General features: G+C 43.2%; 1 protein-coding gene across 2 annotated transcripts in view; it reads right to left on the bottom strand.

The window, feature by feature from the left end:
• The window catches only part of IRAK3 (interleukin 1 receptor associated kinase 3), a 56,351-nt gene that overhangs the window by 8,790 nt on the left and 28,314 nt on the right, over window positions 1-19,247 (bottom strand). For both annotated transcript variants that reach the window (XM_070409790.1, XM_070409788.1), the window contains exons 7-8: window positions 9,979-10,093; window positions 9,079-9,197 (exon numbers count right to left, since the gene is read on the bottom strand). In XM_070409790.1, coding sequence (XP_070265891.1) covers window positions 9,079-9,197; window positions 9,979-10,093 — 234 coding nt within the window. The remainder of the gene's footprint in view (window positions 1-9,078; window positions 9,198-9,978; window positions 10,094-19,247) is intronic.

Raw genomic sequence — 19,247 nt, forward strand, 5'->3', positions numbered from 1 at the left:
AAAGGGCAGCTTGCTAGCTATTGTGGCTACCAAAGACACAGGTGAGAAACATCCAATGGCCCACACACGTAACTTAGTGTCTCTGCAACCTGTTTCTTCTATTCTTTCCCACAAAACCACTTACTGTAACAGAGAGGCCGCTAGATCATTCTTCCGCAGAAGGATCAATGATAGGGTCACGAAGGAGATGGGGAGAAGCCTACACAGGTGGTGACATACATCCTCACTGCGGGAATATTACTTCATCTCCCTCTTGCTAAGTCTTTAAGACAATTCTTTTGGGGGGAACTGCATCCCTCAATGGCTACAAGAATTGCTTTCTTTGCTCACCAGTTTGTCTCCTGATTTAGTAGAAGGCTGTGGGCCTTAAATATAAAGCAAGATGACACACCTAGACTATAATGCAGGATTTGAACGTAAGTGCAAATACCATGTTTGATATGTAGGTGCAAGATTGTTTTTTAAAGATACATTTATTTTTATAGGATTTTATGGGACGTTATTGGTGCCCAGTAGCCCAGTCCCTGAGTGCCTGGCAACTCTCAGGGAAAGTCCAGACTCCACCCAATAGGCCCCAGAGATAGAGGACACACGTGGCCTCTGGTTGACAGCCTGAAGCGATGGGACATCTTGCTGTGTTACTGCTGTTGCCACACCAAGATACCCCTCACCAGATGGGGCAAGACCCAGTCTCCCCGGGAGCCTGCAGGTGGCTGGGAGGGGTGCACACAGCCCTCCCCGCTGCAGCATGCAGCATCTGGCCAAAATGATGCGAGAACATAATCTCACAGGAAACATTAGAAATGTTCGCCAGGAAATGAACAGGGATGAATGTCTGGGATGAAAAACGCCGAAGATAAAATGCATTTGAATTTAAGATCGTTCATAAATGTGAAAACAATTAAGCTCGGGAAGGGATAGGTTGGAAAAAGCAAGAACAACCACTGCTTTCCCGTAATTCAAAAACATCTCCGTTCCCCAAATAAAAATGGGAAGGTCATTTGTCAAGAGCAGAGACGTCAACTCTTTAAGATTCTTTACTTTAAATCCTTTTCCTCCTCAAATTCCACCATCTGGAAATAAAGTTTTGTTTTTATAACATTCTCTCGGAAGAGTTCAAATTACGAAGACATTTTTGGGCAAACGAAACCACCAGGCTTCTCGAAAACACTTTTGAAATGTGGGCTTGGCTTCCTCCTTGAGTGTCCTTGGCACAGCGTCTCCTGGGGAGCCTGTTTGCTCTCACTGCTTCACAGGCGCAGGCGAGGGTCCTGAACGCACACCCAGGTCCCGTCTCCAGCTCAGGCCACCGCCTGCTGCCGTTTTCACCAGGTGTCTGACGTCAGCATCTCCAAATCTGCACACGTTAATCACGCTCTCCTTTCCTGCCCATTTCCCTGTCTCTGCCCAATGAAGCTGACGTGCCCCCAGAGACAATGACTAATCACCCAGTTGGAGCGTGATTGTTGGGCCCACACACATGTGAGCCCCGCCTCCCTCCCCCATCTACAGAGGTGTGACAGAAGCAGGTTACTAATTTCAGGAAGTCTCAGCCTTCTCCTGTGTCAAACTGAGATAAGACCAATGATACCCAAACTCGGGGTTGCTGGGGAGGTTAATACATTGTGCAGTGGGCTCTTAGGTCAGGTCTAAAGCCCTCGAGCTTTCACTGACTCCCTGATCTGTCTGCAGCCTGTTAGCTACCCTGAGGTATTAGCACTTACTAATGCAGGCAGGGAGGACTGCACTTAGTGGTGTTTAAGGGCTTGCTTTCTTTTAAAAAATTTTTAATTAAAAAAAATTTTTTTTTATTGATTTCAGAGAGGAAGGGAGAGGGAAGAAAGATAGAAACATCAATGATGAGAGAGAATCATTAATCGGCTGCCTCCTGCAGGTCCCACACTGGGGATCCAGCCCACAACCCAGGTATGTGACTGACTGGGAATTAAACCATGACCTTCTGATTCATAGGTCAATGCTCAACCATTCAGCCACACCAGTCGGGCTAAATTTTTAATTTTTATTGAGGTAACATTGGTTAAGAACATTATATAAGTTTCAGCTATGCAGCTTTATCATTTGATATCTGTATACACTACAGCACGCTCGCCACCAAAAGTTTGGTTTCCATCTGTCACCAAACATTTGATTCCCTTTACCCTTTACCCCTCTGCCATTCCCCTCCTTTTTCTGTGTTCAGTGCTCTTTCTTTGTACTGTTCCCTTCACCTGCAAAGTACTCCTCCCCTCCCCCCAATTTTTATCCAGGCCTCTCTGCAGCCTAATATTCACTTCCTCCATGAAGTTTTCACTCAACTGCCCTGAATTCCAGCGGTCTTCTTTTCTCCAAGTCCCCACTGCACAGCTGCACTATATGCCATTTGACTCTTACTAAGAGACTAGATTCTGTTGTTTACATAAGCATGATGTTGAGTCTATAGAAAATAGTTAACAAACATGTGTTTATATAATCAGTTTGTTAATTAAGAGAATTTAAAACCATAAGTAGATTAAACCTCTCTTCATATGGCAACTATGTGGCCCCAATGTTGCCAAAACGTCCTCCCATATTCTTGGCAGACATCACAAATTGAGTTCAGAATGCACACCCTCTCCCTCCCCCAATTCCCTTTCAATACTGCCTGTGGGAAATCATTGCCAATCCATCAAAGATGAAATGTGAGATGATACTGACTTGTCATCGCTGCTATATAATCACTGCTATATAATATAATCGCCCCTTTTTCAGATCAGGTAAATGAGGCCCACATGGTTGAAATGACTTCTTTGGTGCAAAATAGCTTTTTGTTGTTGTTGTTGTTAATCCTCACCTGAGGATATTTTTCCATTGGGTTTTTAAAAATATTTTTATTGATTTCAGAGAAGAAGGGAGAGGGAGAGATTGAAACATCATTGATCGGCTGCCTCCTGCACGCCCCCTACTGGGGATCGAGCCCGAAACCCAGGCATGTGCCCTTGATTGGAATCAAACCTGGAACCCTTCAGTCCACAGGCCAATGCTCTATCCACTGAGCCAAACCAGCTAGGGCCACTGATTTTCTTTTTTAGAGACAGGGTAAGGGAGAGGGAGAGACAGAGTGAGAGAAACATGAATGTGAGAGAGACCAGGGTCAGGGATTGAGCCTGCAACTGAACTACGTGCCCTTGGCCGGAATTGAACCCCAGACCCTTCAGTCCAAGGGCCGACACTCTATCCACTGAGCCAAACTGGCTGGGGTGCAAAATAACTTTTTAATGGCAGAGCCAGGACTAAAGCTTAGCCCTCCTTTTTTTGGTGTTCAGTGCTCTTTCAATTTACTATAGTTAACTGGAAAAAAAATCTTTTTATTCAGCTACTCAAGAGATTAAGTAACTGTTGATTACAAAGCAGAATTGAAATGAACTTTTATCTCCTCTTTTCTTTAGGGGCATATAGAAAATTCCAGTGCAAAACAGTGGCGGAGCGGTCACAGGAAGACAGGTTTTAGCTCACTATAAAGGAAGCTCTAATCACCAGAGCTGCACCTCGATGGTGCTCTGACAACTGCTGTGCTGGGGCCCAGGGCTGGCTGGATGAGACACTTGGGAGGTGGAAGGGGCAGCCTCCGCTAGGTGAGAGAAATTACAGCCTATTGCCGACCCTGGGCGGTGCTTTATATAGATGATCTCCCTCCATCCCCACCACCTGGGGGGAGTGCGTAGTAGCCGGCTCAGTTCCAGGTAAGAGGACTGAGCCTCTGGGAGTTTAAGGAATTCACCAACAGTCACACAGCCAGCAAGTAGCAGAGCAGGCATTTGAACCGAGATCTTCCTGACCCAAAGGCCATACACGTAACCAGTGACAGGAAACAGAGGCAGCAATGACATCTGGCTGGTTGTTGAAAAGGGGAAAGGAGAGAGAGAAGACTCTGGGGAACAGGCAATTCAGGGCTTTGCCTCGCCTGCTCTAGGGCGAGCGGGTCTCTGGAGGTACCTCCTTAACGTAGCTGAACTCATCCCCACTCTGAAGTTGATCAGGATAAAGCATGACCAGGATTTTTTAAATGTAGGTTCATATCCTTCTCCTGGTACAATCCCTAGATTTGGGTATAGAGCACAGCACAAAAACAGGCAGGGGCAGTGTCACAGAATTCGAAAGCAAGAAGAGCTCCAACGTGAGACCATCCCTGTTGGCTCAGATCATACAAGTGAGAAGAAACCCGTGGCCTGGGAGTGGGAGGCCCTGGGCTTGAGCGGATTGCCTGTGCTCCTGCCCTGTCATCTGCAGTGCCGGTGCAGGCACCTTTTCGTTGCTTAGACGAAGGTGCTGCTCACACTTTGGGCTCCAGGCTGCAGAATAATGACCTTACAATCTTCATTTCTTAAACTATTTTAAAAACCACAAATGCGTAAGATTACCAAGCTTCTTTTGTAGCCGGAAGTAATTTCAGGGAATGAATAAAACAGAACTTTCAGACATCACTTCGTAACTAGACTCCTTCTTGGAGTTTCTTCTGCTTCCTCGGTTTGAAATAGAAAGATCTGATGCCAAGTTATTTTTCCTAATAACTTTTATTTTTATTATACAATTATATAAATGTTATAATTATTATAAATTTTATTTAAAAACATAGCATAGAAGTAATAACTAAGCCATTAAATTAAAAGCTACATCTCTCTGTCTAAATAAAGCCTTATTTATATTTTGGTATCTTTTACTTTTTATTTGGTATGTTTTACTTTCTATGTTTTACTTTAACCTATTCTTTAATTCATAAATTTGTAGTACTACAAAGTTATAATCATGTACTCAATGCTACTTCAATTTGGCTTTTTTCACTTAATCTCACTTTATGCACATTCTTCCAGGTTATTTCATACTATTAAAAACATTATTTGATAATGTCAAAGATGTACAATAAACTCTTCTGTGATCCATCATCTGAGCTCCAGATGCAGAAATGAAAATAAAGGTAACAATACAGTATCTCCCATTTCTCCAACACAAACAGAACTCTGACTTTCTCATCACTGTTTAACACGTTCTGAAATGTCCTGTGTAACAAAATGACAGATCTCCTAGAAGCTGCCTTTCCTTACAAAGAATTAAAAAATTAATAGACAAAGGCAGAAAAGTAAGAATTCCTAAGCGCACTAGGCTGTACACAGAGGAACCAAGAACCAAGGAGGCCCACACTTAGAGCAAAGTGAAGGATTCATTTAAAAGAAACTCGGGAGGGTGATCTAGGTCAGCCAGTGCACGTTTGGCCGAGGCTGTTGGGGACTGAAAGTCACTACCACCTGACAGATGCTCAGTGACTTGAATGAAATGAGTTGGTCTCATTCCAGTTTCTAGAGAACAGGTGTGTGCATCACCAAAGGAGGGGGGAAATCTACTGCTAATTAACATCTTTGCTGGCAGGCTTAGCAGAAAGTCAAGAGATCAATGTCTGTGAAAGAGGCTGATTTGCTCTGGAGCAGAGAGGAATACACTGATGAACAATTGTGAAACCACAGTTCTCAGTAAGTGCCCATATATCACAACTCCACACCCTGACACACGCCTGGGTGGGCATAGTCTACAGATGGTTATGTTGAGGCTTTGAGCCCTTTGAAAAACCCAAAAGGCAGCAATCATTGGCAGCCCCTTCACCAACTAAAACAATAAAATACGTTGCTAGTTGCGTTTCCAGTTTAAACCCTGCCTGTCCCATGAAATTCTCCCTATCTCTGATCAGATATCGTTCCATACTCTGCATCTCCATTACTCATCAGGCACTCATCTAGTAGGTTCCTTGCATGATTTTATATTCAGCACATCCAAACAGGTACTGAGAATAAGTGGCCTAGAATAAGTGGCCTCCTTTAAAATTGTGGTATCTACTGCTGATTCCAGAACCGTTCTCTTGCCCCTTACACCCCAGAGAAGCCTCGGAGTCCCTTGAGAGAGCCCTGCTTATCAAATCTAGGTCCTCAGACCAGTTAGACCTCAAGGCTCTATCCAACCCCAACCACATTCCTTACCCCTCTCCAGTCTTATCTCTCCTTATTCCAACCTCATCCTTTCCTCTCCAATCAATCCATTTGTCTTGCTTTCATTATATGGTTGGCAATTCTTTACTCTGTTCCCTTGAACATATTATCACCTCCACCAGGAATAGTCTCTTCTCTTCTTTCAACTAATCCACTGCCATGACCTATCTCCTCAAAGACTTGGGTTAGAACTATCTAATTAGAAGAAGAGCATTCTCAGACCAGCCATGCATTGGGCATAGTTAGTGGTGCCCTGTATACTTTCTGTGATTGTGTTATCTCTCTGATCACCAGGCTGAACCTTCAAGGACAAGACTATGATCATCATGGTCTAATACAATGCTCTGCACACAGATGTTCCATGAATATTTGTGAATTAAAATGAATGTAATTTTTTTAAATGTTCAAAAAGTTAACACAGAAGTGACTTTTTAAAAAAATAGAGCTTAGTTTGTGGATCCACTTTTCAAACACAATGAATTGATGATGGAGGTAAAGTACTATGGACTGAATCCAACTCCAACCACAATGAATGGTTGTGTCTCCCCAAATTTATATGTTGAAACCCTAAACCCCAGATGATGGTATTAGGACAGTGATGGCAAACCTATGACACGGGTGTCAGAGGTGACACGCGAACTCATTTTTTTGGTTGATTTTTCTTTGTTAAATGGAATTTAAATATATAAATAAATATCAAAAATATAAGTCTTTGTTTTACTATGGTTGCAAATATCAAAAAATTTCTATATGTGACACGGCACCAGAGTTAAATTAGGGTTTTTCAAAATGCTGACACGCTGAGCTCAAAAGGTTCGCCATCACTGTATTAGGAGGTAGGTCTTTCGAGGTGATTAGTATGAGGATAGAGCCCACATGAAAGGGATTAGTGCCTTATAAAGAGGCCCCAGAAAGACCCCTTGTCCCTTCAGCCACGTGAAGACACAGGGGAAAGATGGTTGCCTATGAACAGAAAGTGGGCCCTCACAGACAAAGAGCAGGCCTGCTTTGGACTTCCCAGCCTTCAGAACTGTGAGAAATAGGTGTGTGTTGTTTATAAGTCACCCACTTCATAGTATTTTGGTTATAGCATTCCGAATGAGTTAAGACAGTAAGTAAAAGAGAAGTAAAAGGAATGATTAGCCATCAGATCTTAGCCTCCTCCACTTCTATTTCCACCTCTTATTGATCAATTGTAACAGGAACTACCATTTGATGAGTATACTCTTTGCCAAGCACCATATATACTTTGTCATATTACCTTAAGATGGAAGCTTTTATTCTTTTTTTTTAAAGAGTTGTTTGTTTTTTTCAGTCCTCACCTGAGAATATGTTTATTGATTTTGGAGAGAGAGGAAGGGAGGGAGAGAGAAACATTGATGAGAGAGATAAACATCCATTGGCTGCCTCCCATATGCACCCCAACCGGGGGTCAAACCCAAAACCTAAGTATGTGCCCTGACAAGGAATTGAACCCGAAACCTTTTGGTGTACAGGACGATACTCCATCCACCTAGTCACCCCAGGCGAAGCTGTTATTCTTTTATTCTCATTTTGCAGAGGAAGAAACTAAGGCTTAGACAAGTTAAGCAAATTGCTCAGAATGGCAGTGTAAGTAGAAAGTCAGCTTCTGCTGAACTAAGAGGAAAGGATGGAAAGGGGTGGTAAGGAAAGCACATGAGAAAGAAGAATCATTTGGTCACATTTTGCAGAGCGGCATCCAGTCCAATCTCCATGCCTAACTGTGGTGGCTGCAGGGGTGTGGCTCAGGTCTCTCCTTCAGGACCCAGGGAGGCTCTCGCTTCCCATTTCCCATCCGGGAGGAGTGGCTGATGGCTCACAGCTAAACCCAACCTGGGATCTGTCCCTGGAAGAAGGAAGCTGCCTCAGCCAAGTTATAGCCCCTCTCAGGGCCAGTCAGATGAAGGGGTACAAAAACCTGAGCGCCTTGCCTCACTTTAGGATATTTTTGAAGGGTCACCCCAACTTCAGCTATCCCATAGAATCAGCCAAGGCCTCTAGGACAATATTCCAGCTCAGCGTTTCCAACCGCCCAATTCTGCCTTCCTCCTCCCCTCCCTGACATTTGTTGTTCCTGAGAGCACACCCCTAACAATCTCCCGCAGGCAAATTTCTGCCTCTGAGCCTGTTCCCTGGGAAGCTGCCTGAAGACACTAAACATGAATGGGAAAGCAGAAACCAGGGCCCACAGTCTGTGCTCTAGCCCAGCGATTCTCCATCTTTTTCATCTCGTGGCACTCATAAACTTATTACTAAAATTCTGCTACTAAATTACTAAAAGGGTCTTATATTTTTTGCTGATGTGACAAAAATAATAGGTATAATTTTGATTCACTCACACTGGACAGCTATTATTGTTTTAGCTGTTGTTAATTTTTTATTTGACAATCTAGAGAAAACGAGGTCGGTGCCCCTGACTAAATAGTCAGGCATTTCAGGTATCGCATATTCTAAAACTTCTCACGGCACACCGGTTGAAACTCATTTAGACGTTGCTTCTAAATTTCTCATGTCTCAAAAATGAACACGGGAGCTGCTGCTCGGCTTGTCACAGATGAATATATACGGCTACGAGGCAGCAGGCTCAGTAGAAAGAGCAAGACACTGGAGACTCGACAAAGACTTTTAATTGCCAAAGAATTTTACTGTTACCTTGCTAGGAATCCCCCTATAAGTCAGTCACTTAACCTTTCCTTTAACCTGGGGTTTTTTGTTTTGTTTTGTTTTGTAAGTGAGATTAATACAGGTTCAGTTCACAGTTTGCTATCAGGTATAATTAATAAAATACACAAAACTGTCTATCCTACATTATTCACTAATAATTCCCCAAGATAATATAAACTCTCCCTTTGGCAACATAAATGTAGTGTTTTAAATTTGGTAGATATGCTTTCATTAATAAAAAGGTAAGGTTTTAAATACTTAGATGAGCATTTTTAACGTACATGTACATGCCAGGGAAACTATAGGCAGAAAATAGTGTGAAGTCTGACTCACCGGGTGAAAGGGGCTTGCAGGTGGAACCTAAAGCTCTGGGAGAACTTACCTTGAAATACTGCCACAGATGACCGAGCACGGGACCGTGTTGTGCAGGTACTGAATGGCTTTGGCTGTTCCGATTAATACACTGATCCGAATGTGCCAAGAGAGTGGGGCGGTGTTCCCCTAAAAAGACAAGAGTAGTTGCTTTAGTTGCACTTTCGGAGTGAAAGCCAGACATGTATTCATTACATAGAAAATTGCCTGAACAGAAGCTGGGCTTACAGTAATGGATTTTTAATTCAAGAAAGGCTTTCCTCTACTTCCAATAGCTGTTCTAGGCCTTTGTAGCTAGTGAGATACCTATTAATGTTAATATTAGTTTAATCAAATTATGGGTAACAAGGTAATTATGTTTACTTCATTAAATAAGATTTTAAAATTATCTGTGGCATAATAGTGTGGATAATTGAAAATAATCTGATTTTATTCTCATCTTAACTGAAACCTATCTTATTGGAATCAATTTTTAAGCATATTTCAAAAAACACCTTATGAGAAATCATGACGTTGGTTCAACCTCCTTCACTTTAAGGAGTCTGTACCATTTTTATGTTTACGTGTATTGAATGGTACCTTGGTAATGTTATATAAATAAAAAATGATCTGAGAAGTAAGAGTAATTGATGTAAACTCATTTGAGATGTAGAATCAATAAGGAGTAAGGACCTAGCAAATCTTTTGGCCACCATGTTGCACAGCACGTAGTAACTCAGGTGTTTATGCCGTCTTCTAAGAGCAAGAAATTAATTCATGGAGAAGTCCTCTGCCTCCTTGGGAAACCCAGTGTAGGTTGTCCCCTCATGTGAACGTGCACACTGGGCTCCCAGCTCTCATCAAAGGTTTCAGCAGCTCCCTGGGGCGACAGGGAATTGGAGTAGCAAGAAGAGTAATGGAAATGACTTACTACGCACTGTAATCTGTCAAAAAGTGATCCGTTTCTCATGAATGGATAAACCAGGCAGAACTTCTCACTCTCTGTAAAATATGCAGCCAACTCCAGGATGTTTGGATGATGAAATCTTAAAACACAAGATTTGATTTAAATCCATCAAATTGCTTATTCAACAACACTCTGGCCACGGGGTGGGGAATAGGTGTAAAGCAGAATATAAATTTGACCAAGAAAGAAGTAATTTCATTGGACACACGACACAGGTTTGCTTTCCAAATTGGTCAAGTGTTCTAACAAATACTAGTCACTCTTTGATTGATTGTGACCATGCAAATACAAATAAAATATCCAAATATAAGACAAAATTTAAGAAAGTGGAGAGTTCTTAAGATTTGGAGTGTTGGAAACTATACAACAAATAGACAACAATACTGAATATTAATTTATTTTTATCAGCATAAAACTCATTATAACTTATTTATTAAATAAGTAAAGATAATGCAACTGAAATTATCCATTTCATTGCTTTAGGTAGACATGTGTAAGTTAAGTCACCAAAAGAGAAGAGTACCAAAGACTTGTTTTCATTCATCCATTTATTGAGAGCTATGATGCTGCAGGTACTGCACTAGGCATCAGTCACACAGGTAAAAGATGTAGCCAATGTCTTCACAAAGTTTGTATTGTTATCTGAAACCCATGTGACTAGTAAAGTTTGATAATGAAATACATATCACTGATTTTTATTTATTTATTTTAATTAAATCTTTATTGTTCAGATTATTACATTGGTTCCTCTTTTTTCCCACTACAACTCCCCTCCACCCAGTTCCCACCCCACCCTCCGCCCTCACTCCGCACCCACTGTCCTCATCCATAGGTGCACGATTATTGTCCAATCTCTTCCTGCACCCCCCACACCCTTTTCCACCCCGCCCCAAGAATAGTCAGTCCATTCCCTTTCTATGTCCCTGATTCTATTACAATCACCAGTTCATACTGTTCATCAGATTATTTATTCACTTGATTTTTAGATTCACTTGTTGATAGATGTGTATTTGTTGTTCATAATTTGTATCTTTACCTTTTTCTTCTTTTTCCTCTTCTTAAAGGATACCTTTCAGCATTTCATATAATACTGGTTTGGTGGTGATGAACTCCTTTAGCTTTTCCTTATCTGTGAAGCTCTTTATCTGACCTTCACTTCTGAATGATAGCTTTGCTGGGTAAAGTAGTCTTGGTTGCAGGTTCTTGGTATTCATCACTTTGAATATTTCTTGCCACTCCCTTCTGGCCTGCAAAGTTTCTGTTGATAAATCAGCTGACATCCGTATGGGTACTCCCTTGTAGGTAACTGATTTTCTTTCTCTTGCTGCTTTTAGGATTCTCTCTTTGTCTTTTGCTCTTGGCATTTTAATTATTATGTGTCTTGGTGTGGTCCTCTTTGGATTCCTTTTGTTTGGGGTTCTATGCGCTTCCTGGACTTAGAGGTCTATTTCTTTCAACAAGTAGGGGAAGTTTTCTGTCATTATTTCTTCAAATAGGTTTTCAACATCTTGCTCTCTCTCTTCTTCTGGCACCCCTATAATTCGGATGTTGGTACACTTGAAGCTGTCCCAGAGGCTCCTTACACTATCTTCATATTTTTGGATTCTTTTTTCATTTTGCTTTTCCGGTTGGGTGTTTTTTGCTTCTTCATATTTCAAATCTTTGACTTGATTCTTGCGATCCTCTGGTCTGCTGTTGGGAGTCTGTATAATATTCTTTGTTTCAGTCAGTGTATGCTTAATTTCTAGTTGGTTCTTTATCACAACGAGGGTCTCACTAGATTTCTTGAAGATCTCATTACATTTATTGGTGGTCTCACCAGTCTTTTCGAGGGCCTTACTAAATTTATCGGCGGCTTCTAGACAGTTCTTTAAAGACCTTAAAAGTGTGGTTTTGAACTCTATCTCCAGCAGTTTGCTTTCCTCCATTTCTGTCATTTGTGTCCTGTTTCTTTGTCTCGGCATTTTTTATGCTTTGCTGTTTCGATAGAGTGCCTTTCTGTGCTAAGTGTCCCAATTACCTGAGGTAGACACTCTTGGTGCACCCCCTTGTGGGCTTTGTGCACAGTCTTGTTGTAGTTAAGCCTTGATTGTTGTAGTTATCACTGGGAGGAATTGACCTCCAGGCCAATTGGCTGTGAGAATCTGCTGTGTCTGCAGTGGGAGAACTTCTGTGCTGGAGACACCCCTCCGGGGCAAGACTTGCTTCAATGGGGCTTTGGTGCTCACTGAGTCTGCCCCCTGAGTGTGTCCTTTATGTTTCCACGGAGCTGCAAACTGGATGGTCCCACACTGACCTCTGGGCTTCCTGGCTCCTGGATCTCTAGGGAGGTGCTAATCTAGCCTTTGCCTGAGGCTATCCAGCAAAAGCCTCCCTGCAGGGCTTGGGCAGGGCAGGTCCCACGGGATTAACAGGGCAGGGCTAGCAGTTATGGCTGCTCTCAGTCTTGTCCTCAGAGGCTCTGCTTCTCAGTGTCCTGTTGCCCTCGGATTCTGACCGATGCCAGACAGTCCCGTTTCTCCCGTATGAGTCTGGGTCCCTAGAGACTTGCCCGGAACTGGAGCTCAGAACCTGAGACTCCCTCCTGATTGAAAACGACAACCGTGCCCTCAGCCGCCAGCCCGCTCTGTGTGCGCCTCTGTACCTTAGTATTTTACTTCCGCACTGCGCCTCTTCTGAGTCTCGGTATGCTTTTCTCTTTCCCTCTAGTTGTAGAATTTCCACTCAGCCCGCCTTCCTGTGGTTCTGGATGATGTCCTTTCTGTCTTTTAGTTGTATTTTTGAAGTGGTTGTTCGAGGCAGCAAACTCCAGTGTTTACTTATGCTGCCATCTCGGTTCTCCTATCACTGATTTTTAAATCATAGAATTCTATGTCAGTGTAAGATTCATTTTTCAGGCTCCTTTCCTTCAAGCTCTATTTCTTGAATGTGTGTGTCATCACTGTGAAAACCAATGAAACCCAGGTAATAACTATGAAATATAAAACATGTGAACTTCCCACATACTGTGAATTCAGTTCAATTAATCCATTATTTATTGAACATCTACTGTGTTGTAGGCATGCTTAGGATATTAAAATAAATAAAGCTATTTAAAAAAATGGTTCTATTTATAAAGACCTATTATTTGTTTCTTCAATAGCAAAACTTTGCTATAACACACACACATATCTATACGGTATCCAAAAAAATGTACACACACTTTGAATAATTATTAATTCCAATGGGTTAAATTTGAAAATAAAGAAACATCAATTGAGCTATCAGACAAAAGTGTGCATACATTTTTGGGGATACCCTGTATATAGAGATATCTATCTATAGGGAGATTATCTATCTGTTCATCTTTCTATCTATCTATCTATCTATCTATCCATCTATATCTCCCTTCTGAGTCCTTCTATTCCTCTTTCCTCAAAAAAGGTGTATGTGTGTGTATGTGTGTATACAAACATATACTCATATACAAACACACAGACTTTTATTGTTAAACTAGTGGCTCAGTGCACGGATTTGTGCACACTGAAAGGAAATTAATTAGAAGAAAGATCCGTGCAGTAATTACATTAGTGCAAAAAATTACATGACAAAATAGTATATATAATATAGTATCATAAAATTAAAACATGTGTGCAATTGGCACTAGCGAGAGCTTTATATGTATCATGCATGCGTGAGTCAACGTTTATTTTTAAATTGCCAGTGGGTGTCATATGTACTGGCTGGTTCATTGGTCGGACAGTCAGATGGACAGACGGTTGGTCACTTAGCTTTTTATATATAGAGATATGTGAAAAACTGTGACACAAAGATTCCTGCACCTATTATGATTCAGATCATATCTATAAAATGAAAAGCAATGGACTGAAAAGGAAGTGAATTGGTGTATTTGGTTGCTTAAATAGCTGATCTATGTCACTAGTTGGTTGATTCTCCTGCAGTTTAAAATAATTTAATCTATATCTATCTACACTAATAAAAGAGAAACATGGTAATTGGAGTACGACCGCTACCCTTCCCATTGGCTAATCAGCGTATCCTTATGCAAATTAACTGTCAGCCAAGATGGCGGCCGGCAGCCAGGCAGCTGGAAGCTAACAGGAGGCTTGCTCCCGTGACTGCAGACTGCAACGTTCCCCTGGCCTCTGAGCTTCAGTTGGAAACATAGTAACACTTATAGAAGTTAAACAAAACTCCAGAAAGCTCCTGTCAGGAGTCGCAACATTGTTTCGAATACAGAAAACAAAGGCCAGAAACCTGCTTTCAGCGGAGCCTCAGAGAGAAAGCTGGCTCTCAGCTCCAGTGACAGCCATAGAAGGTAAATAAATGCCAGAATAAAAAGAAAAGAAAAAAAGGAGAGGTTTGGAGCTTCAGTCGCCCACCAGCCTGAAAACGGCCCTCAGCCCCTCACCCAGACTGGCCAGGCACCCCAGTGGGGACCCCCACCCTGAAGGGTGTGTGACCAGCTGCAAACAGCCATCATCCCCTCACCCAGGCTGGCCAGGCACCCCAGTGGGGACCCCACCCTGAAGCAACAAGATGGCGGCTAATTTGCATACAGAAGGCAGGCGGCAGCAGGCAAGGCTGTCTGCGGTCTGGGACCCGGATCTGTGACCCTGCCGGGCGGGATCAGCAGAGCCGCGAGGCCTCCCGGCACCGGGATCAGCGTGACAGGGGGCAGCGCCCAAACCCCCTGATTGCCCTGCGGCTCTGTGTGTGACAGGGGGCAGCGCCCCAACCCCCTGATCGGCCCTGCTCTGTGTGTGACAGGGGGCGGGGCCACAACCCCCTGATCAGCCCTGCTCTGTGGGTGATAGAGGGCGGCGCCCCAACCCCCTGATTGCCCTGCGGCTCTGTGTGTGACAGAGGGCAGCGCCCCAACCCCCTGATTGCCCTGCGGCTCTGTGTGTGACAGGGGGCGGCACCCCAACCCCCCCCCCCCCCCCCCCACGGGCCCTGCTCTATGTGAGACGGGGTAGAGCCATACCTCCCCATCGGCCCTGCCCTGAGTGTGACAGGGTGTGGCGCCTCAACTACCCCCCCCCCCCCACGGGCCCTGCTCTGTATGTGACAGGGGGCGGTGCCCCAGCTCCCCTATTGGCCCTACTCTGTGTGTGACAGGGGGGAGCTCCTCAACCCCCTGATCAGCCCTGCTCTGTGCATGACAGGGGGGAGCTCCCCAAACCCCTGATGGGCCCTGCTCTGTGTGTGACAGAGTACGGAGCCCCAACCCCCCTGATGGGCCCTGCTCTGTGTGTGACAGAGTACGGAGCCCCAACCCCCGATGGTCCCTGCTCTGTGTGTGACACGGGGCAGTGCCCCAACCCCCTGATTGGCCCTGCTCTGTGTGTGACAGGGGATAGCTCCCCAACCCCCTGATTGGCCCTGCTCTGTGCATGACAGGGGGGAGCTCCCAAAACCTGATTGACCCTGCTCTGTGCATGACAAGGGGGAGCTCCCCAAACCCCTGATGGGCCCTGCTCTGTGTGTGACAGAGTACGGAGCCCCAACCCCCCTGATGGTCCCTGCTCTGTGTGTGACAGGGGGCAGCGCCCCAACCCCCTGATCGGCCCTGCTCTGTGCATGACAGGGGGCAGCGCCCAACCCCCTGATCGGCCCTGCTCTGTGCGTGGCAGGGGGTGGCGCCGCAACTTCCCTATCGACCCTGCCTTGAGTGTGACAGAGGGCGGTGCCCCAACCCCCCAATCAGCCCTACCCTGAGCGTGACTAGGGGTGGCATCGCAACCTCCCCATCTGCCCTGCTCTGTGCATGACAGGGGGCGGCGCCCCAACTCCCCAATCGGCCCTACTCTGAGCCCGACCAGGGGCTGCACCTAGGGATTGGGCCTGCCCTCTGCCACCCAGGAGCAGGCCTAAGCCAGCAGGTCATTATCTCCCGAGGGGTCCCAGACTGCGAGAGGGCACAGGACGGGCTGAGGGACCCCCTCTCCCCCCCGAGTGCACAAATTTTTGTGCACTGGGCCTCTAGTATATCTATAAAAGCCTAAGCGACTGAATGACCAAATGACTGGTTGACTGGTTGCTATGACATACACTGACCACCAGGGGGCAGACACGAAATACAGGAGCTGCCCCCTGGTGGTCAGTGCGCTCCCACAGTGGGAGTGCTGCTCAGTCAGAAGCCAGGCTCACAGCCGGCGAGCACAGCTGCAGTAGCGTGAGCCTCTCCCGCCTCCAGCAGAGCTACTGAGTGGCGGCAGCAGCAGGTGCAGCGTGGCCGGGATGAGCTGGAGCAGTGCCTGGCCCCCACTTGGGCTCCTTTCCGGCTGCCTGCCACTTCTCGCACTGCTATATCCCACTGCTATATCCCTGAGCTGGCCTGTGGGCATCGGGCCAAAACCGGCAGTCCAACATCCCCTAAGGGGTCCCAGATTGCGAGAGGGTGCAGGCCAGGCTGAGGGACCCCACTGGTGCACGAATCTGTGCACTGGGCCTCTACGGAAATATCAATCTTTTGGAAAGCAGTAGGTAGAAGACCTTATATAGACACAGCCATGGCTCTGCTCTCTTGCTTACAGAGCAGAAATGACCATTTACTTATTTTTAGTTATTACTGATCAAGCAAAAACCTGGTTACTTTTTATCAAGGTATGGACCATGGAAATGCCATAGGAATGACTGCTGGTTTTAATTATATGGACCCACCTCGCCCATTCTTTCACTAAAATCCTTTCAGTGGGATTTTAGATTATATAGGTCTAAAGGTCAGCAAGTCAACAAATATTCTGAGTGCCTACTACAGATAAAACATGATGCAAGTTACTACGATGTGGTAAAACAGACAGACTTGAACACAGACAAACCTGGGTTTGAATCTCTGGCTTTCTTTTTACCAGCTGTATAAACTTGGGCAAGTTATTTAATCTCTATAAGCTGAATTGTGTTCCCCCCAAATCCATATCTTGAAACCCTATCCTCCAAAGTGATAATATTTCAAGATGAGGCCTTTAGGAGATAATGAGGGTTAGATGAGGTCATAAGGGTGGGGTCCTCATAATGGGATTAGTGCCCTTATAAGAAGAAGCAACAGAGAGTTTACTTCCTTTCTATACCACGTGAGCACAAAACAAGAAGGCAGTCATTTGCAAGCCAGAGAGTCCTCACAGTAATCAAATCTACCTTGACCTTGATCCCAGCCTCCAGAACTGTGAGAAAATAAATCTCTGTTGTTTAAGCCAGCTAACCCTGAGATTCTTATGAAAATTAAATTAAAGGTTAAACATTTAGCCAAGTCCCAGAACCTCGGAAATTATTAACTTCTTTCCCTTCCCTTGAGGAAGAAGGGGGAAAAAAGAACCAGAAGCCACATTCTAAGGAGTTTACAATTCTATTTAAGGCACAAGGATTAAGCAGTTTCCTTAATATTAAACTAAAAAACAGAACAAAAACTTATCCTCAGGTCTCAGCTTAGATGTTATTTTTTCCAAGAAGCCTACTCTGCAGCGCCCCCCCTCAAGTTTCTATTTCCAGTTTCTTCAGTGCCTGTATTTCCTCATCTTATCACTTAATTTCTGAAATTGCCTATTATGTACTTCTCATCTAATCCCACTCCAAACATCTCAGATACTATGCTCTAAAAGGAGAAAGCTGCACCTGTCTTACTCACAAGTAAATCTCGGAGAAGAGGGAGATTGAAGATGATTTAGGAAATAAGTTGAAACTTGTAAAAAAAATATAGAATCTACCTCAGTTTCTTCATCTGTATGTACAATGGGGATAATAGCTGTACTTACCTCATAGGCAAGTTGATTACCACATAGGTAATCCTATAATTATCTCATAGTATTAAAGAATCAATACATGTAAAGTTCTTGATAAATAACTATTAGCAATATAAATAATAATGATAGTACATGAGGAATATTCAACATCATAGAGTTATTATGTCTCCCTAAATAAACATACAAATACCTTACCAGGATAACTCTAAATGAACCAGATCTACAAATGTAAAAAATGAAATCATAAAAGTACTTGGAAAAAAAATGGCAATATTTTTTATAACCTCTCAGTAGGGAAGAACTTTTAAACTATGATATAAAACCCAGAGTCCATGAAGAAAATATAGTTGAAAAATGTTAAATTCAACTACATGAAAACCATTTCCACATGGCCAAAACTAGATAGAATAAGCAAAGACAAATGACAATCTGGTAAAAAAAAAAAAAAAAGCTTGTATCTCATAACATAAAAACAGGGCTAATTTTCTCTAATATTTAAAATGCTCTTACAAACCATTAAGAAAAATACCCAAAGGCCTAATAAAAAACAGGGGCAAAGGATATTATAAGATATTTTCATAGAAAAGAAAATATATCTTTTAATATGTAAAAAGATTCACTCATAATAGAAAAAGAAATTTAAACTACCCTGAGAAACCATTTCCACCTAGCAGACTGGCAAAGATTAAAAGTTAAGAATAAACACTATGTTGGCAAGAATATGGGGAACCAGGCACTCTTACATATGACTGGTATAAGTATAAATTGGTATAACTGAAAGACAATTTGGTAATATGTCATACATTTCACCATTTGACCCTATAATTTTATTTATGTAAATTTATCTTAGATATATTCAAATCTATATATGAAATAACATGTAAAAGTTTTTTTGTTGCAGCGTTATTTTTTAATAATAAAAAATTAGAACATAAAAACCCATCAATAAGAGAATGTTACAGTACAGCACACATGAAATACTAAAATAAGCAAAGTGAACAAAGTATTTTTGCTATCTCTTGTGTGAGAAGAAGAAAATAAGAAAACAAATACATAATGGAAAACATACAAGAAATTGATAACTCGATTGCTTTGGGAAAATCAGCTGGGCGGCCAGATGATAATAGTGGGAGAAATCATTTTCTTGGTTTACCCATTTTCACTGGGAATTTTGAAATCTTTTGAACTTGTTTAGTCATAAGCAAATAAATAAAGCTTAAATATAAAGCCCTTATTATTGCAATTTTGCTTTTAGTTGTTCATTGAGTAAATGATAGATGTTAAGGTTTTTAAATATATGTTTTTATTGGTTTCAGAGAGGAAGAGAGAGAGAGATAGAAACATCAATGATGAGAGAGAATCATTGATTGGCTGCCTCCTGCACACCCCAGACTGGGCATGTGCCCTGACAGGGAATTGAATCGTGACCTCTTGGTTCATAGGTTATCACGCAACCAGTGAGCCACACCAGCTGGGCTAGATATTAAGTTT

Source organism: Myotis yumanensis, unplaced genomic scaffold, assembly GCF_028538775.1.
Source record: "Myotis yumanensis isolate MYYU_CA2020_CCGP unplaced genomic scaffold, mMyoYum1.0.hap1 SCAF_3, whole genome shotgun sequence".
NCBI lineage: Eukaryota > Metazoa > Chordata > Mammalia > Chiroptera > Vespertilionidae > Myotis > Myotis yumanensis.